Raw genomic sequence first — 21,618 nt, forward strand, 5'->3', positions numbered from 1 at the left:
AAAGGCTGAGGAAGAAGGGAATGAATGACTTTTCCAGTTCCTTAAAGTGGCATCAGGTCACGGGGGTCACGAATGCCAAGCTGAATGCTTTCCCATTGATCAGGGAAATGTAGCAAAATATTAAGAATGAGGCGCCATGAAGGAAATGACTCCAGGCGGCAAATTGGAGACCCTTGGATCAGTTGAACTAATTTCTGAAAGCGGCCACAAACTTTTGAAAGCTGCCTTGTTTGAAAAGCGTGCTAGATCTGGAGGTCCCGCTCAGCCTTCGTAGGCTCTGTCCCCACCAGGCTCCGCCCCCGTGCCCGAGGAATCTGGAACTGCCCCAATCCCGAGACCCTGTTTAGCCTAATCCCGCCCCCACCAGCCCGGCCCCACCCCCTCAGTATCCCGGGCGACGCTCCCGCGTCCCTTCTCTCCGCGCAGACTGTGCCAGGTCTCCGAACAACTGCTGGAAGAGGAGGCAGCACCGGCGCCCAGCACCTGCCACCGGTAGGGATCACACTTCGGCGGAACGGAAAACCAGAACTGCCCCACGGGGCCAGCCCACCGAGGTTCGTGACGGCTGAGGCGAAGCTCGGGGCAGGACTTTAACAGTTCCCAGGAGAGGCGGGCTGCTCTTCCAGGCAGTGCAGTCCCTTTCGTGACCCCAGCAGACCTTCCTTCGTCAGTGTGTAGACGCCTTCTCAAGCTTCGTGAACAGAGGCCCTCGCCATTTAGCCTCAAGAAGTGGATAGAAGTAGGAGCCAGGAGAGGCGCTTTTCCTGCTTCCCAGTTCACCTGACCCTCTGAGGGCAGTGGGAAAATAAACCGGTGTAGGAATAAATTACTAGTCCCGTTTAGGACTAAGTAGGAACAGAAAGGGAACTGAGGTGCCCGCTGTTTGAGTAAAGATAACTTAGTGTCTAATAAGTTTGAGAGATCAAATTGTTATCCCTAATGTCACATTTGTATTGGAATATATTAATACATATACATAATTCAGATGTACTGGCATTTCATTGAATTAGTTATTAGTTTCTCCCCTAGGACTACATTTTGGTATTAAAACGTCCATTTAAACACACATTAGGTACTTGGTATTATTTGTATGAGTGACTCTTATTCCATGATTTGGGACAGGAAGAGGAGTTATTCTGTTAACTGATTTGTAACTTTTTTCTTCTCTCCTTTGCTATCATTATTCCTAATTTTCAGACTGACGTCTGTAAACCTTGGAGAGACCTTCAGCAGTAATCTCCGAATGTAAGTCAACTGAAACATGGCCTGCCTTCAACACTTTTCCTACTTTATATTTTGATTTCATCATCAAGAAATGTCAGTTGGTAGAAAATGTCTGATTTCTTTTTATTTAATGACCTAACTCATGACCTACCACTGAGTGCTAGAGGTGTTTAAAAATTATGATACAAGGGATAGACGTTTAGCAACTCTTTCAGCTTCTTTGTGTGACTTTCTTTTACCCTTTTCAGGACCAGAATTATTGATACTTTTTCCATAGTTTTCTTTAAGCTTTTATAGTAAAAAGAGCTTATGGTGATAACGTGAACAGTTCTAATTCTTACAAATGATTTTATTGGTGATCGGAAAATCATATTTATTTTGAATTCTCTTGATGACAAATAATAAATTTGTTTGCTGTGGTCTGTCGGCTTTCTCACATCCCAAAGTGATTGAATTCTAGAGATGGTAGTCGGCCTCAGACCTCCTCACTCCCCAAGTAGCCTCTGTCTACTCAGTGCTAGGCCTACCCTTTTCTTTGTGTTTCCTGATGAGGGCATCTCTGGGCCGGAGGAGGAGGGTTACTCTTTGAAGAATTTTACTTGGGGGGCAGAAATTTAAACTCTCACCATGGGACACGTTCATCCTGACCCAGCACTCTTAAACCTTTCATCCTGTATTTCTCCATTCTCATTTGTCTTTGCATGTGGGGGCCAAACCGTGATACAAGAGCCAACCAGCAGATCAAAGAACCCACCAAATCTCTTCTGAATACCAACAGTGGAATGGCTTCAGGCGGCCTTTTGATCTCTGTCTCAGCACCCTTGGTGCCACATGCAGCACCGCCCACTTGCTGGTACTGGGAGAGCTGCCTCTGGGTCCTCCTCACACACTGCTTCACCCTCGGCTCCTGGAGCTAAGCTGGTTTTGGTACCAGCCAGAGAGGTGCCTCACATTCTCTGTCTCCATGTGCCTGGATCGGAACCATTCCCTTCCTGCAGTCACACCCATCTTGTGTGATTTCCTCTGTGCTCTTGAACCAGGAGAGCCCTGATACAGCGCATTGTTTAGGATGTGTTCCATTTCTGCTTGAACACAGATAGTCACCCTGAACCATTTGTCCCGCTCGGTGGAGCTCACCTAGGAGCTGGGAACACTGTCTGTCCAACACCAGGAAAGTGATACAACTCATATCAACAAAGAGCAAAGGGCTTCCTTTACAGATATAATTTCAGACTAAAATGACAGGTCCCTAAGCATGCTTGCGTTTTTTCTCATTTATTTTCCTCTTGGCTGCTTCTATTTGCTAGAAAGCACCAACTTCCTACTTTAACAAAATTCAGCATAAATAAGACTGAACTTACAAAAGAGATGGTGATTATTTAGATTAAAAAAATTTGTTGTAGGAAACCTTTAAATATTTGATGCATATCAAATGTTATGTGCCATAAAATTCAGTTCACACATTACCTGTTGTGTAGAACAAAATACCTTTATGTGACCATGAATCAATTGTGAGAAACAACATCCCGTTTCCCAGCAGGCATAAGCCAGGTACGTGTGTGGGGTTTAAGGCAGGGGGGGAGCCTGCTCAACTTTCACCCTAACTCTGAGCTTAAACTTTCCAACACAGTTTGGTTGGAGCCTATTTTTTCCAACATTGAGTTAATAACTTTTTTTTCCACTTTATCATTCAGCTCTGACCACCCCCCATTCAGAGTCTGTGCCTTGAGGCTTGCCAGCAGGGCTTGCAATACTAACATTAAACTAAATTTAAGAGTAAAGGTGCTCCTGCTGCTAATGTTCTCAGATCAGAGGAGAGCAAAATGAAGGAACTGGCAGCTGAAACATTAATGGTAGGAAACGACTCAGATATTGAAAAAAAAAAGAATCGCAGTTCATATGTGTGACAAAGAAGACATGTTCCTCTCCACGTGTGGCGTTTGCATTTGATTTCATTAGATGCTTATATTTTCTAGCAACAATTATCTAACCCAAGTAAACATCAAAAAGGATAAATTTTACATCACATACTGACAGCCCAACTTTACAGGGGTGGCTTTTACATACCTTGTTGGCTGGATTGCACTCTGGGGTTTGGTGCCTCTTTCTGTCTACAAGCAGCTGGATCTTTCTAGTACTTGGAGAATTACAAGTACTATTTCCTCATTTTGAAACTCCTTGATGAACCCTTCAAGGGCCCTTGCAGTTATGTAGAAATCACTCCTGCCCCAGTGCCCTTGGCAAGCAAAGTGGGGGCTCTCAGAACTGTCTTAATTCATAGAGGATGAAATGCCCCAACTGAAACAAACACAGTCATTGTTTTCTCCTGTCCCTTTAGAAATCCATTAAGGATAGACAGATGAGGGTTAAGAGCTGAGATGGCCCAGATTTGCTCTGTAACATCAGAGGACTGTGGAACATAGACTCTTCTTAGCTTCTCTGAAATAGGCTCATCAGAGGTGGGCTTGGGGAAGCCTTTGGTATGCCTTCAAACCTGTCCGTGAGATTTTTCTTTATGTTGGCCTTAACCTCTTACCACATGTTCTACATAATGTTGTCATTTAGTAAGTTCTGGTTATCCAAGTAACTCAACTAGTTAATATGACGTCTGATCAGAAGAGTAGGGTTTTTTTTTAGTTTTATTTACAAAAGAAGTCACTATATTATGAAGTTATGAAGTAGGAAAGGACTAAATAACATTTGCTGTTCAGACAGTGTGCTTTAAAGCTGTAACTATTTAAAAGTAAGTGGACATTGTTTCATGGATCATACCATGCCCTGATAATCTGGGTAATGCTAGGATTCCATCATATGTAAAACATGACACTGATCTGCATTAAATTTTCTCTCGGGGCACCTGGGTGGTTCAATCGGTTAAGTGTCCATGATCTCATGCTTCATGGGTTCGAGCCCTACATCACACTCTGTGCCGACAGCTCAGAGCCTGGGGCCTGCTTCAGATTCTGTGTCTCCCTCTCCCTCTGCCCCTCCCCTTCTCACGCTCTGCCTCTCTCTCTCTCTCTCTCTCTCTCTCTCTCTCTCTCTCTCTCTCTCCCTCAAAAATAAATAAACATTAAAAAAATTAACAAAAAAATACTTTTCTCTTTATGCAAAAAATTATTTTCATAATCTTTCATTTATTTCAAAAACTTTCCCTCAAGTCTTATTATTCTTCTACCTCCCTCCCTCATGGCTTTGTAGCACTAGAGGAATATTGTACCTTGGCTGTCCACAGCTGGCTGTACCCCAGATCTGACCACATCTCTCCACCTCCACCTCTCCCTGAGTAACCATCAACTTTCACCCAGATTTCATAACAACTGGCCTCCCAGCTGGCCTGTGTTATCTGCCCTTCATCCCCTGTAGTCTAAGCTCAAAGAAACAAAACTGATCCTTTCGAGGTGCAAGTCAGGTCATATTACCCCTATGCTCAAAATCTCCAAAAGATTCTTAATGAGAGTAAAAGTCAGTTTTTATAGTAATCTTCAAGATCCTACACCATCAGAACACTACCAAATTTCTCATTAATGTCTTTGACTTTATCTCATTCTGCTCTTATTTATGCCTTCACTACTGGTGAGCACTTGGGTAATTTCTAGGTCCCTGCTTTATATTTTGCTGTAGATCTTATCATCATCGGACATTATATATATTTTGTATGTTTGTGTATTATCTGTTTTCCCCCACATCACCCCTATAATGTAAATTTTGTGAGATCAGAGATTTTCATCTTTTTTGTTCACTGCTATATCTTTAGCACCTTGAACAGTACTTGGCACCAAGTAGTAGCTCAATAAATATCTGTTAAATATATTTAAGGCCCAGGTTGATAGTGCTTTACCCTGGGTCTCACATGTAGTAAATGCTGGAAGTAAGTGACTTAAAACCTAAAATAAGCCTTTCAGTTGTTTGGTGAGGCTTAGGATAGACATCACAACTGGTGGACATGGTGGTGGAATCAAGAGGCTGTGGCCTTTTAGATGCCTCTCTAACAGTAGAAATGTGTGTTCTTTTGCATCTGAAAGCCCTTGCAGCATGTGACAGTTTTTCCATTCTACGTCCACAGACATTATGTCCACACTTCTTCCTATTTAGGGTAAATTTTAGATAACTTGATTTTATAGACCCACCTTCATTATTGCTCAGCTACCTTACCCACTGTGACACATTACATCTCCCAAAGATGGCCACAACAATATCTCCATCCCACATTCTCTTCATACAATGTGGTGTTGATACTCTCCCATCAATAGGTGAATCTATGTTCTTTAGCCTTGAATCTGAACAGGACTTTTATCCCAGTAGAAGCAGTACTATGTGACTTCCAAGGCCAAGCTCTGAAAGTGGATATAGTTTCCATGGCTCTTCTTCAGCATACTTGTCTTTGGAGCACTGAGCTGCTGCGGGAGAAGCCTGAGGCTGCCAGGCTGTGAGGAAGCCAAAGCCCTATGAGGTGGCCAAATGTAGTGTTCTGGAAAATAGCCTGTTAAGGTCACAGCTAATACTTTTAATTACCAGATACAAGGGATGAGACACAGATGATTTCTGACCACCCCCCTCCCCCCACCATTGAGTTACCCCTAAACTTCTGAGTCTTCTCAGAAGAGGCCCCAGTCATCATGGCATAAAGAAAAGCCATCCCTTGTACCCTGTCCTAATTCTTGACCCACAAAAAGTGTGAAAGATGATAAATTGATGGTTGTTTTAAACAATCTTTTCTGGATCTCTATATTTTGAAGTGATTTGTTACACTATGGTAGCTGTGTGCCTCTTGGGGAAGCTGTCTCCTTGTTGAGAATCAGTCTTAGCATCCATCACTTCTAAAGCCTTTATTTGTGAGTGAGAAAGTTTTTAGAAAACAGCAAAGTATGAGCAATTTTCAATTATTGATTGTAACAGGAAAGCAAAGCATGAGCATTTGAAATCTATAGCTGTCCTGAAAATCTTCACTCTTTAATTGCAACCATGTCCCTTAACAAAACTCCTACCAAAGCCCCTGATTGTCTGAATCTTCAATTCATTTATCAGATTTTTTCCTTATCCATTGTTGGTAGAGATGCAGACAAGTAATAAATTGGCCAAAAGGCACATAGTAGAAGAAAATAATGAGAAGCCACCTGCAGAATCCACTTAGTGAGTATCCTTCCTGAATAACAGAGCTATAGCTCTACACACAGAGGCATTCTCAGCTAAGATGACAGACTGTGGATCTCTAATTATGTCTTAAAGGATTATTTGAAAGATTCATTCGTTAAAATACTGTTTCTGGTTTTTGTTTTTGTGTTTTGGTTTTTTTTTTGTAGTCTAAAATGACCACCCTGCCCCCACTGCCCATGACACACCCAAAGCTTACATCTTTAGCCAGACAGAAGCTGCCATGTTTCCCCAGCACGATTCCAAGGTACGTGACCCTGGTTTTCATTTCTTTTCCTACAGAATGAACTGATTGCAGTAAGAAATGTCAATAACACATCTCAGAAAACAAAATTGTTGAAAGACAAAAGTATATTGTTATATTCAGAATATTCAGGTCTGCTGTTTCAAAAGGATTGATGAACTTCATCCAAATATTAAGAATTTATTTGCTTAGCAAGCTAGTGCTCATTTGAGTGTTTTATTTCCTGTTCTAATTATATCATGGTCCTATAAAACATTGGAGATATATTTGCTTTTTAAGATGTTGATGGAGAATTGAAAGCAGAGGCTTTAGGACTGAAAGGTGGATAGCTTCTAATCCAAAGGTCCTGAGTGCTGATTTCCGTTTTGGAGGAAGGAGAACCCAGTGTTATTGCTGGGGTAAGTTGGCAGGCAAGATTTAGGAACTGAAGTGATCCTGGGGCCTGAAAATGCTGCTGCACGTGAAGGACTGCTGAGCTCCTGGAGCTGCCACACAGAAACTTAAGGACAGAGAACAATGTATTTTGCCCTAAGTATTAATGTGTTTAGAAACTGTTCCTTAGAAATTGCCATTTATGGCTTTATTGAGTTATAGTGATGCAAATATTATTTATCAATATAAATAATTTGTGTAGGTTTGATTATTTATTTCATATGCCAACTTTTCACTTCCTGCAAGGCATAAGGATCAAAGTATTACGAAACTACTTTCTTTTGAGAAGGACCATACTTTAGTATTTCTGGGAAAGACCAAAGTCCCTGGACCAAAATAAATGCATACAGCTAAACTAACATAAAAGTTCCCTTATAATAGCAAATCAAATTTTCCTTTCAGAAAATTTGAAAAACAGATTTTTTGATGCATGCATAATTCAGGGTATATGTATATTCTTATTTTCAATTTTACTTTTGAATAATGTGGAATATTTACAAAGTCTGACAAAGCTTGTTCTTCCTGTCTTTTATAATGCTTGAGATTCATTTTCTTTTCAACACCAGCACAAACACAGCCCAATCTCACATCTCTACAATAAAGTTTTTAAAGAAAACTATTTCTTGTATTCATTTTATTGAAGAAAAAACATTTTTTTCATCACCATTTAAGGCATAGTTTTGTATTAACATTTTACATTAGCTTCTGAATAAAAACACATACTTGTTTAGGCCTGTACTTCCATTGTTACAGGATGTTAGTAGTATGCTTGTTTTTAAAGGTGCAAGGGAGTGTGAAGAATAAATACACTACAACTGTAATGTATTTCTCAGTCAAGTCTTCTTAAAATCACTTTTTTAAAAAATAATTTGAATTTATGTGTGATAAAAAAAACCACTCAAACATTTCAGTGCACAGTTGGTGATGTTTAGAACAAATAAATTTTATACATTTGTATCAAATAGGTGTTCTTAGTTCAAAATCCAGTGTGAGACAGAATATGACTTCTGTATTGGAAAGTTACAGTGTGAAGCAATGTGAGTACAATGGAAGAGCTTATAAGCTTGGAGGAGAAAACTCCATTTACTTAAGAATGCTGATTCTTTTAATGTACTGGTGCTTTATTTGTTTGCACGCTGAGTTAATATTCTTCCCTGTCCCTTTCCATTCAAGAAAATGAAAATTTGGAAATTATTAATCAACAACCTAAGTCTATAGCTATTGTAGAACATTTATTATATATAGTATTATACCTTAAGTATTTCTCTTCTCCTGGTGGCATTTTATATATTTGGGAGCTTTTCCACTTGATAAAGCAGTGCTTTATTATTTCTTTCCATTTCATTTAGGTCTCAGTTGATCAAAGAAAAAGATGACATAGATCATTATCTGGAGGTGAATTTCAAAGGATTGTCAAAAGAGGAGGTTGCTGCGTAAGTATAACCTCTTAAAGGTACTTTAATATAAAGTTTGTTTCTTTTGTCTTGATTCTTTATTGAAATTTCAGTTTTCTTGTGCAGTACAACCTTTTCATTGGAACATGGCATTTAAAAATTAAAGCCCATATTAAATAGTGATAAGTCATGTCTATTGATCTTACACATATCAAAGTCTTTAATTTCATGGCTTTCAAAATTCTCATATTTACCAAGATATTATACTATCACATTTGCAATATTTTAGTTAAGTCTGTGCTATTAATTGCTTATTAACTTCCATTTTAAGGTGTATTGCCTCCATGGGGAGAAATTTCTTTTAGAGAAAGATCATATCTCTTTTTCCTAGCAACTTAAAACAACAATTCCTTACAAATATATGTTCCTCCCCCCACCAAAAACCCACAAAAGAATGAGTGGATTGTACTTTATTGGTTACTTTTTACATAAATCTAAACTGTCTGGATTTATTTTATCAATGGACAACACGAACTTTGCCATTTTATCACGTTAGAAACTAATTTATGGTTTGAGTAAAAACAGTATAAAAATCTGTGTAGGTTAGTGAGAAATGAATAAAAACCTATAATAATAGCTAAAAAGGCTTAATATTTCTTGTCTGTAGACTTGGTGGCTATGTTATCATCAGATCGTTAGATATAAGTACTGAAAAATAGAAATATTTTAATACACATGCATCTTATGAAACTCATTAGATGACTCAATTAAAATATTTTATGAAATAAATGCTTTTAAAGCATCCTCTCTACTAGTATTGTCTAGTGCTGTGGGATTCTACTGAAAGTACTTTCTTAGTATTTTTGGTATAGATTTTCACAAAGTGTAAAATTCCAAGTGTCTTGATATGTTTCATTTGATTAGATATTATCTTTGTGAATTTGCATATAATGTGGAAAAATGGAATAGTTCATTCTGTCAGTAGTTACTTCATAGAGTGACAAAATTTTATGGTACCTGTAATCACTGTCTTCCTTGGAATGCTATTGACTTCCATATGTGGTATATGGGCCCTCTGGGTAAATGCTTTTCTGATTGCTGATTTATTAACTTTCCATGGTAACCTGTTGGTTAAAATTAAAGGTTAATATTGTCTGATGATACTTCTTGAAAGAAAAGTATATATGAGTGATATTTTCCTTCTTATTTAAATATAATGAATTACAAATATCTGTAATTGACTTAAGAAGTAGGAATTAAATTTGGAATTAAACATGCTTCAGATATTTTAACAAGCTAGAAATCCATATACAGCACTTAAAATCTGCTAAGCTTTCAGTCTGCACTGAAGAAAACTTTGACCTAAAAATGCAAAATAGGCTTTGCTGATGAGCATTCTCTTAATATTTTTTTGATTAAAGGTATTACCAAAATTATTTCAAATCCATAATATGCCACAGAAAACAAGTAGCACCAGATAAATCTCAATCCTTACAATTGCATTCTCCTTAAAGTTTCCTGCACCTGAATACTTTCTTAGACCAAAGCTAAGATAGTGGATGCAAACCTTAATAGGAAGATAGCTTGTACTTAGTTCACTCTTTTGATTGATATATATTCTAGGCTTTGCCACAGACAAACTAATTGAATAACATGTAAGGGAGAAAGTTGATGAATAATTTCATCATCTCCCAGCAATACTCAGCAGGTGCCATAGGAATTATGCATATTCTGTTAACCAAGGAATTGCTACATAAAACTTTTTATTAGTCATTCAACTCTAAAAAGATAAATTGGTCAGCAAGCCTTCAAGTGCCTGCTTTCTATCTAATACTAGGTTTTTCACAGGGGGAAAGACAATGATATGTTATTATAAAATATTTGGCCCCTTCCTTGTCTCTATTTGAAACAATATTTACAAACAGGAAACAAATATGGAATAAATGAGTGCTGATTGTATTATGAGGGGCAGCCTCAAGGTCTAGAGGAAATCAGGATAAAACCTACCAAGGAAGACAGATTTTGAGTTTGGCTTTCTGTTTGGTAGCATTATAAAGTGACCAAACTAGGACATCACAGATCCTCAATATAAAAGGGGAAGACATTGATGAATCAAATTTTCAGTCAGACAAAAGCAATGTCTATGATAAACCTTTAAATCTCTATATACACTGCTTTATACATGCTAAGATCAAGTGTATAAAGATGGTTATATACATGTTCATTATATAATTGATATACATATCCCATAATATGTATGTGCTCTCTGTCCCAAAATAATGTGAGTCCCAAAATAATGCTTCATCATCTAACCCAAAAACTTTATACTCTGGACTTCTCTTCTATCATAATGGGTGGAAAGTTCCTATTCTTGTCTAAGGATGATGCCTCTACTTATGCTCTGAATACCATCCGCTCTTACTTGTTCCAAGACTTTCTCCTGCAATTAAACACATTTTTCTTCTACATCATCATTTTCTCCCTTTCCACTGGATCAGTCTCACTTAGCATTCATATTGACTTTAGTGTTTCCCTTGACTTCTTATCCCCCTCCAGGTTCTGTCCCATTTTTCTCTACCCTTCATAGCAACCAGAAGCACTGTCTCAATATTTGTACCCATTCTTTGCATCAGTTGACTCTAACTAGATTTCCAGCCCCAGAAGTCACAGAAATCTCTCTGTTTAGAGTGACCAACGTCATTCATTTTTACAATATATAATGATGATGTTTCTGGACTCATCTTTCTTGATGTCTTCACAGCATCTGATAGAGTTGAGCACTCTGCCATTGATCACTGTGTACTTGTGCCTGCCAGGATGCCATGTTCTATGGTTTTCCTCCAAACTCTGACTGTGCCACCTTAGTCTTTCCTGGCTGGCTTTCTTTTCAAACTCTCAGTGGTGGGTTGTCCTAGGGCTGAATCCTAGGCCTTGTATTCCAGCTACATTCTCCTTGGATCCATTCTTAAAGTTTTAAGTATCACAATATCCTGATGACTATCACATTTATAAATTCAACCCTGAGCTTGCTATTGAGCTTCAAATTTTTAAAAATATATTCATTTATTTATTTTGAGACAGTGTGAGCAGGGGAGAAGGAGGAGGAGGAGAGAGAGAGAGAGAGAAGAGAGAGAAGAGAGAGAGAGAGAGAGAGGAGAGAGAGAGAATCCCAAGCAGACTTCACGCTGTCAGCCCAGAGCCTGATGTGGAGCTTGGTCTCACGAACTGTGAGATCATGACCTGAGCCGAAATCAAGAGTCAGATGCTTAACCAACTGAGCCAGTAGGAGCCCCGAGCTCCAGATTTTTATATCCAACTGCCTCTTTTCCGTATATACTTGTATTTTTAATAGACATTCTAAGGTTAATATGACCACAAATGACTCTTGATTTATCCCTACTTTCCCTCAACTCCCCCAACAAATATTCCCCCCACGGTGTTTCCCATATTCAGTAAATGGCACCAAGGAAGCCTTGAGTTTCGCCCTGACTTCACCACCCTCCCCCATCTAATCCATCTCTATGACCTATCAGATGTAACTCCAAAATATATTCTGTGTTCATCTACTTCTCTTCATTGCATAGCTACCATCATCCCTTGCCATGGACACTAGAATTGTCCTGGCTGCTCTTCACATAGCCCCTCTAACTCTGCCAAACTTCAGCTTCCAGAGTCATTTTTTGAAAAAAATAGATTATGACATTCATTTGCTTAAAACCCCCTGAGCTTCCCATTGCTCTTATGATAAACTCTAAGGTTTACTGTTGTTTGGACTTTGCTGTACATGATCTGGACTTCACTGACCTCTCTGACTTCATCTCCCATTCTCCCCGCCACTCATTCTTCTCATTGTGGCCTTATTGCTGATACTGTTTCTTGTCATGCAGGTAATGTGACCCCTTCAGTCTCCCACTTCCTGACCTCATAATCTAGTAGCCCTCACTCCACCTATACTTACTCTCAGCCAAATCATCTGGTTCTATTTCTGCTATAATTTGGTCCCCCTCTTGCATTGGGAGTTTGTATTTTGACTGTCTTCATCCCAGCAGAATAGATCTGCACGGGCACAGGAGCATGTCTCTGTGTGCCTTGGCACGTGGCCAGAAGCCAACAACTGCAAGTTAAATGAATGAATGAACAAAATGTTACATAAACACCGTGAAATAGGTAGCCTGCTAGGGATATTCTTTGCTTGCAATATTTTCAGGTCAATGTTGTTTGTTAACTGGTTTGAATATTGAATCAAAGAAGTTTAACTCCTCAAAAGTGTCTTATATACACAAATAGGAGCATAAAATTTAAATGAGTAATTGAGCAAGACAGTATAGACTAGTTCCTGGAATGGCCAGATCCAATTGGGGGATCATTTTACTTGGGAATGGGTAAAGTAGTTCAAAAGCAAAGGGCTTCTGGTTTTTTTGTTTGTTTTTGTTTTTGTTTTTGTTTATCATCTGCATTTGCAGAAGAATTTCAGTATGCTTCATTACTTTTTAAGTGACTGGATTATTTCTGTGCCTAGTAGGTACATTTTTCCCACGTTTTGTGTTCACGTACAATATAATTAACACTGACAATTTGACTTTTTTAGATAAATCTGCAAATAGTTCATTGATAATATTTGACTCACCTTTAACAACTAAAGAAGATCCTGTTGTGGTTTTGTGCTTTGCTTTTTGTTCTGTATTATATTGTCAGAATATTGTATTTTTTAAAAGGATTGAAAGTATCATTTATTATCATATCGTAATTGCTTTGAATAACTAAGTAATGAAAGTGTCATTTGTAGATTCAAATAAAAATTTCTGGGGGGCAGTTTTTACAGCTTCAGCTATGTGTATGAGGATACAAATAAACAAAATCATCAAGGGACAGAGAGTGCTAATCTTTCTTCTTCAGATACCACGTTTTATTATGTGGAAGAATAGATTTAGATCAAATAGAGATGTGTGCATCTCTAAGATATTGCTTTCTTTCAGAGCATCTCTCAGCATTATCAGTTAAAGCTCAGTAAGCGTCACTTTGTCAGCACAAGTGGCAATTAGACTGTCAGTTGTCATATTCAATGAGTTTGGGTTGTAGAGACAAAGAACCGTTTATTTTCATATCTTTTAATGGCTTTCACCCCTTCCTCATTTTGAATTGTATTATACTGACACAGTTAAAGTAAATTAGCATTTTGCCAGTGTTAAGTTTTCGTCTTGAGTTTATCTCAAAATTGTCTTCCAAAGACGCTTTTATGAATCACAGATACTCTTGTTTTAAGCAAATGTAGCACCTGGATTTGCACAACGGCCAGGTTATCAAAATATACGTGACAGAGCGAAGTTTATTCAGGATATAGTTCACATTAACACCATGGGAATTTAGACCCCTTCGGTGTGCTTTTCAAAGCTCTGCTTCATTTATCCTGTTTACCTTTAAATAATTTTGTGAAATCGTTTGGTTTTCTCTTCAAAACATTTTGTTCTTTTGTGATGTGACAAGTTAAATTCTGTATGGAGTTTTGCAAATCAACTTTCTGAAAAGGGTAGTTGACAAATAAATGGCTCCATGACTAACAGGAACAGTCAGGAAAGAGAGGGATGGAAGCTGCCCTTCTTTCCTTCCAGGTAGCAGACCGGGCTTTAAGGTCTTACTGATTCAAGAAAGAGAGACAGGATTTTGATGTTCTGAAGTTTCGGAAAGGCATTAATTAGTCCTTACCTTATCATGAGTATAAAAAAATTAAGCAATAGCAGGGAATACTGATAGGAACAGAGGATGGGTAACTTTTGTTTGTTTGTTTGTTTCTTCAAATTCTAGTATTGTTTCCACAGCGGATCCCTAGGATGGGAAACTGGGAAAGACTTTTTTGACCATAATTTTTTTTTAAAGAATATTGATATTAATAAAATTTAAAATTTTGGAATTTAAGAAATGTAGTTGGAAAGAACTTTTAAAAATATTGTTCCAGGGACACCTGGGTGGCTCAGTCAGTTAAGCTTCCGACTCTTGGTTTTGGCTTAGGTCATGATCTCATGGTTCAGGAGTTTGAGGCCCATGTTGAGCTCTGTGCTGACAGCACTGAGCCTGCTTGAGCTTCTCTCTCTCCCTCTCTCTCTCTGCCCCTCCCCCACTTGCTCTCTCAGTCTCTCTCTCAAAATAAATAGACTTTAAAAAGTTAAAAAAAAATTGTTCCCTAGATGCAAAGAGGATCTCATAGTTTCATCAAAACTAAGTCTAAATAAATTAAAAAAGGAGGAAAGGTTTCAAATGCCAACTTCTTAGGCATTTATGTCTCTATGTCTTTTAAAAGTTTGCTTTAAAATATTATTTTCATATATGATGTTTAAACTTAGCAGCTCTGTTAGACTTAAAAAAAAATCTTTGTAAGGCAAAAGCACAGGAATCATGACATTACAGCTGTGGCTTTTATGGGAGCTGATTTCTCCCTCAGTTGGAAATTTGGTTTTACTGCTTAATATCTGTGTGATCTTATGCAGGTTATCTGATTTCTCTAATCTTTGATTTCCACAACCATTTGGAAAGCACAATGATAATAGGAAATTCTTATGAAAGTTAAATGAAATTCTGTATAAGAAACACATGTAGACAACATTTACTTTAGCTATTTAACAGTCACTGATCTTTTTTTTTTTGCTTTTAAAGCATCTACTAATAATATATGTAACCTAAATACTTCACATTAACATTATGTGTTGATTTAGGTATTAATATTCATTTATCACTTTTCTTTACATATGTATAATTACATATTTTACTTTGTTACCTAGGTATCATTTTCATCATGTTCAGAAGATAGAGATTTTTGTGTGTTTTTTTTTTAATGTTTATTTATTTTTGAGAGAGAGACAGAGCATGAGCCGGAGAGGGGCAGAGAGAGAGGGAGACACAGAATCCAAAGCAGGCTCCAGACTCTGAGCTGTTGGCAAGGAGCCTGATGCAGGGCTTTAACTCACAAACCATGAGATCATGACCTGAGCCAAAGTTGGATGCTTAACCAACTGAGCCACCCAGGCGCCCCAGAAGATAGAGTTTTTAATAAGTTTTAATTTCAAACTTAGTAATGCTAACCAACGAGGGGAAAATATTTTTTATTTCAACTTATGGTAAATTTTTCATAAACTTACTTATGCTACACCAAGCAATACAATTTGTATAGTCTGCTGAGCTATTCCAACCCCCTTTAAAACATTTCTACAAATTGCTTTAACTTACCATTACTATAATAAGATTGCTTTACTTATAAACCTACAGTTTGAGAAATGTAAGGAAGATAGCCAGAGAATGTGGCTCTTTCCCATAATAGCTTGTAAACCTGAAAGTGCACAATAGCCCTCCTGTATTTGGAAATCATTTGGGAAATTGCTCTTTCAGGAACAAGGAACAAAGTGATAAAAGGAGATAAACACCCAGGTACCAGAGAGGTTGAATCAGTCAGAACTGTCTGTGGGATGAGCAATGACCTAGCCACATCACCTGTAATTCACGTGGCAAGATGATTTTGTTATGTTGAGTTTTGTCTTTGATATTGTATTCTGTCTGTATTGAGAAAGAAGGCAAGGGAATATCTAAATTAATTAGGCCTTTTTCCATTCTCCATTATGGCTAAAAAATAATCTTCAAAATGTTGATATTACTGCAATTATGTAAAAATCACCCCCTGGCTCATACCCACGCCCTATTCTGTTTTCTGTTCTGGAAACTGGAGTTACTGTAACTAGTGTCACCTTCTCAGTACTTAAAGCAAAACTAGGATATAGGCTCACAAATATCCTTTTGCTTTCCCAGGGCTTCCACAAATATTACCAGATCAGAGTCTTTTTTGGTATAGCAAAATTAGGTGATGCCTAACTCTACATTAGAAATGTACAACATTATTCTCTTTTTAAAAGATTTTTAGATTGTAATATGCATAACATAGTATTTTCCATCTTAACTGTTTTTAAGTGTGTGGCTCCGTGACATTAAATCATACTGTTGTGCAACCATCACCACCATCTATCTCCAGAATTACTTTCAACTTGCAGAACTGAAACTCTGTAACCAATAAACAATACCTCTCCTTACCTGCTCCCCTCAACTCCTAGGAACCATTATGCTACTTTCTGTTTATATTATTTTGACTACTCATGTAAATACCTCATGTAACTAAAGTTATTCAGCACTTATCTTTCTATGACTGGCTGATTTCACTTTGCACAATGTCCTCAAGGTTCATCCATGTTGTACCATATGTAAGAATTGCCTTCCTTTTTCAGGCTGAATAATATTCCATTGTATGTATATACTACATTTGGCTTATCCATTTATGCATTGATGGACACTTGGTTACTTCCATGTTTTAGCTATAAAATGCTGCTGTGAACATGGGTGTACAATTATGTCTTAAGGACCCTGCTTTCAATCCTTTTGATTATGAACCTAAAAGTGGAGTTTCTGAATAATTTGTAATGTTATTTTTGATTGTTTTGGGAACACCATTCTGCCACAACAGTGGCTGTACCATTTTACATTCCAGTAACCATGCACAGGGGTGCCAATGTCACCACATCTTCGCCCACATTTATTTTTTTCTGCTTTTATGACAATACCCATCCTAATGGGTATGAGGTGGTATCTCATTGTGGTTTTGATTTACATTTCCCTAATGATTAGTGATGTTGAGCATCTTTCCATGTGCTTATTGGTTGGTCACTTGGATATCTTCTTTGGAGAAATGTCTGTTCAAGTCCTTTGTCTATTTTTGAATTGAATTGTTTGGTTTTTGCTATTAAGTTTTAGGAGTTCTCTATATATCATGGATGTTGACCCATGATATGATACGTGATTTGCGATTATTTTGTCCTGTTACATAGGTTGCCTTTTCACTCTGTTGATAATGTCTTTTGATAACAAAAGTTTTTAGTTTTCATGAAGTCCAGTTTGTCTTTTGTTGCCTGTACCTTTGATGCCATATCCAAGAAATCATTACCAAATCCCATGTTGTAAAACTTTGCCGTAAGTTTTCTTTGCATATTATAGTTTTAAATTATGTTTGGGTCTTTAATCCATTTTAATTAATGTATCCAGTGTTAGGTAAGGGTTTAACTTCATTCTTTTGCATGTGGATAAACTTGTTTTCCTACCACCAATTGTTGAAAAGACTGTCCCTTCTCCACTGAATAGTTTTGACAACCTTATCAAAAATTATTTGGCCATACATGTGAAGATTTATTTCTGACTCTCTGTTCTATTCCATTGGTTTATATGTCTGTCTTTATGCCAGTAGCACACTGTTTGATTACTGTAGCTTTGTGGTAAGTTTTGAAGTTAGGAAGTGGGTGCAACTTTGTTCTTCTTTTTTCAAGATTATTTTGGCTATTAGGATGCCTTGGGATTCATTATGAATTTTAGGATGGATTTTTCTACCTTGCAAAAATTCTCATTGGTATTTTGATAGGAATTGCATTGAATCTATAGACTGATTTAGGTAGTATTGACATCTTAACAATATTAACTCTTCCAATTTATGATCATGGGATGTCTTTCCATTTATTTATATCTTGCTTAACTTTTTCAACAATGTTTCACAGTTTTCATTGTATAAGTCTTTCATCTCCTTAGTTAATTCCTTGGTTTATATTTTGTTGCTATTATAAGTGAAGTCGTTTTCTTAATTTCCCTTTCAAATTATTATTAGTGTATAGGTATGCTACTGAATTTTGTGTATTGACCTTGTATCCTAATAATTTGTTATTAGTTCTAACAGCTTTTTCTGTGGAATCTTTAGGGTTTTCTACACCAGGTTTCTACAACAGCTGGAAACAGATCATTTTATTTCCTTCCAATTTGGATGTCTTTTATTTCTTTTTTCTTGCCTAATTGCTCTGGCTGGGACTTCTAGTATTATGTTGAAAAGACATGATGAAATTGAGTATCTTTGCCTGGCTCCTGAACTAAGAGGAAAGCTTTCAGTCTTTCATCATTGAATATTCTGTTTTCTGTGGGTTTTTCATATATGGCTTTTATTATGTTGATGTAGTTTCCTTCTATTTTTATTTGTTGGGTGTTTTTATTGAATTTTTTCAAATGCTTTTTCTCTATCAGTTGAGATGATCATGCAGTAATTTTTTCTTCATTCTATTAATGTGGTGTATTACATTGATCAATTTTAGTATGTTGAACTATTCTTGCATTTCAGGAAGAATTTCCACTTGGTCACGATGTATAATCCTTTTAATATGATGCTGAGTTTGGTTCACTCGTATTTGTTAAATCAACGTTCATAAGGGATATTGGTTTTCTTGTAATTTTCTTTTCTTGTAGTATTTTTGTCTGACTTTGGTATCAGGGGCAAAGCTCTCCTAATTGAATTAGGAAGTTAGGAAGTGTTTGCTCCTCTTCAATTTTTTGGAAAAGTTTGATAAAGATTGGTGTTAGTCCTTTAAATGTTTTTGTAGAATTCACCAGTGAAACCATCAGATCCAGGTTTTTTTTTGTTGTTGTTTGGATATTTTTGATTACTGATTCATTATCATTAGTAGTTATACAGGTTTACTATTTCTTCATATTCAGTTTTGATAGGTTTTGTGTTTCTAGAAATTTGTCCATTTCATCTAGGTTATTGAATTTATTGTATACTGTTTTTAATAGTACTCTCATATTTTTTTTTATTTCTGTAGAATCAGTAGTAATGTCCCTACTTTCATTTCTGATTACAGTAATTTGAGTTTTCTTTCTGTTTTTCTTAGTCAGTCTAGCTAAAGGTTTTTCAATTTTGCTGATTTTTTTCAAAGAACCAACTCTTGGTTTCATTAATTTTTTAAAATACTATTTTTCTATTCTCTATTTCACTTGTCTTTGCTCTAATTTTTGTTATTTTCTACCTTCTGCTAGCTCTGGGTTTAGTTTGTACTTTTTCTAATTCATTAAATTGTAAAATTAAGCTGTTTATTTGAGATCTTTCTTGTTTTTAAATGTTTTTGAAAGATCTTTCTTGTTTACAAATTTAAGCTCTTACAATTAAATTTCCCCTTTGGCACTACTTTCATCATGTTCCATAAATTTTGCTATGTTGTGTTTTCATTTTCATTCATCTCTAAGCATTTTCTAATTTCCCTTGTGATTTCTTCTTTGATCCATTGGTTGTTTAAGAGAATGTTGTTCAATTTCCACAAATTTGTGAATTTTCTAGTTTCTTCTCTGATTTCTAACTTCATCCAGCTGTGGGCAGAGAAGATACTTTGGTATAATTTAAATTTAAATTTTAAAAAATAAATCTACTGAGACTTAATTTGTGGCCTAATATATGGTCTATTCTGGAAAATGTCTCATGTACCTTTGAGAGAATGTGTATTCTGTTGTTGGTAGAGTGCTCTGTATATGTCTATTAGATCCAGTTGGCTTATTGTGTTATTGAGTCCTCTCTTTCTTACTTATGTTTTGTTTGTTTGTTCTAACCATTATTGAAAGTCAGGTATTGAAGTCTTCAGCTATTATTTTAGAACTATCTATTTCTCCCTTCAATTCTGTCATTTTATTGCTTATGTATTTCGATAGTCTGTTATTAGGTATATAAATGTTTATAATGATTATATCTTCTTCCTGTATTGAATCTTTTATGAATGTATTATGTCCTGATTTGTCTCTTGTAAACTTTTTTTTTTTTTTTTTTTAATTTTTTTTTTAACGTTTATTTATTTTTGAGACAGAGAGAGACAGAGCATGAACGGGGGAGGATCAGAGAGAGAGGGAGACACAGAATCTGAAACAGGCTCCAGACTCTGAGCGGTCAGCACAGAGCCCGATGTGGGGCTCGAGCTCACGGACTGCGAGATCATGACCTGAGCTGAAGTCGGCCGCTTAACCGACTGAGCCACCCAGGTGCCCCTCTTGTAAACTTTTTTAATTTCAAGTCTATTTTGTCTGACATTGATGTAGCCACCATTGCTCTTTTTTGGTTACTATTTGCATGGAATATCTTCTTCCATCCTTTTACTTTCGACCTATTTTCACCTTTGGATCTAAAATGAGTCTCTTGGAGACAACACATAGCTGGATCATGTTCTTTTATCCATTCTGCAAATCTCTGTCCTTAACTGGAGAGTTTAATGCATTTACATCTGAAGTATTTACTGATACGGAGGGACTTCTGTCATTTGCTATATATTTTCTATATGCCTTTTGGCTTTTTTGTCCCTCATTTCCTTCATTACTGTCTTCTTTTTTTGTTTAGTTAACTTTTTGTAATGAAACAATGTTAATTGCCTTTTAATTTCCTTTTGTATATATTCTATAACTGTTTTCTTTGTGGTTACCATGGATTACATCTGACACCCTAAAATTATAACCCTCTAATTTGAATTTATACTGGCTTATTAACTTTATGAACATACAAAAACTTTACTCCTTTATAGCTCCATCTCTGCCCCTTTCAGTTATGGGCATAAGAGAATTAAATTTTATACATTGTCCAAAAAACATAAGCTAATCATTTTTTTGCTTAGAACCCTTTTTGGAGCAGTTTTAGATTCACAACAGAATTGAAGGGAGGGTACAGAGATTTCTCTTATACCCTCTGCTCACACACATACATTAATAATTGTTTTGCTAATGCATTAGAACCTTAAGTTATGTGGAAAACAAAATGTAGAAGTTACAAATCAAAGTGAAAATAATACTAGCTTTTAGGGTAATAATTGTTTTTTTATAAATGTATTAGTCTCTTAATAAGGTACAAGACAAAAATGTGAAGTTAAAAACCATTGGTGTAATAATACTAGCTTTTGCAATTGACCATGCATTTACCTTCACTGAGATCTTTATTTCTTTATATGGCTTCAAGTTCCTATTTAGTAGCCTTTTATTTCAACCTGCAGGACTCCCTTTAGCATTTCTTGCAGTGGTCCAGTGGTAATGAGCCTTCTCAGCTTTTGTTTATCTGGTAATGTCTTAATTTCTCCTTCACTTTTGAAGGCAATTTTGCTGGATGTTGTTGTTGTTGTTGTTTTCCCCTTCTAGCACTTTCAATATATCAGCCACCTACTTTCTGGCCTCCAAAGTTTCTGATGAGAGATCTGCTTACAGTCTTAATGAGGACCTCTGTTTGTAATGAGTTGGTTTTCTATTTCTGCTTTCAAGATTCACTCTTTGTTTTTGCCTTTCAGAGTTTGATTTTATGTCTCAGTG

General features: G+C 36.6%; 1 protein-coding gene across 3 annotated transcripts in view; it reads left to right on the forward strand.

Annotated features, from left to right (window-relative positions):
- The first annotated feature begins 352 nt into the window (after positions 1-352).
- TTC29 (tetratricopeptide repeat domain 29) overlaps positions 353-21,618 on the forward strand; it is a 240,511-nt gene continuing 219,245 nt past the window's right edge. The window contains exons 1-4 of one of the 3 annotated variants that reach the window (XM_015541923.2): positions 353-554; positions 1,198-1,245; positions 6,528-6,625; positions 8,404-8,487. In XM_015541923.2, the coding sequence (XP_015397409.1) occupies positions 6,534-6,625; positions 8,404-8,487 (176 nt within the window). In that variant the 5' untranslated portion in view covers positions 353-554; positions 1,198-1,245; positions 6,528-6,533. The remainder of the gene's footprint in view (positions 555-1,197; positions 1,246-6,527; positions 6,626-8,403; positions 8,488-21,618) is intronic. The other 2 variants (XM_007091756.3, XM_015541922.2) reach the window with 2 other exon arrangements.

The sequence above is a fragment of the Panthera tigris genome, chromosome B1 (genome assembly GCF_018350195.1).
Source record: "Panthera tigris isolate Pti1 chromosome B1, P.tigris_Pti1_mat1.1, whole genome shotgun sequence".
In the NCBI taxonomy this organism is placed as follows: domain Eukaryota; kingdom Metazoa; phylum Chordata; class Mammalia; order Carnivora; family Felidae; genus Panthera; species Panthera tigris.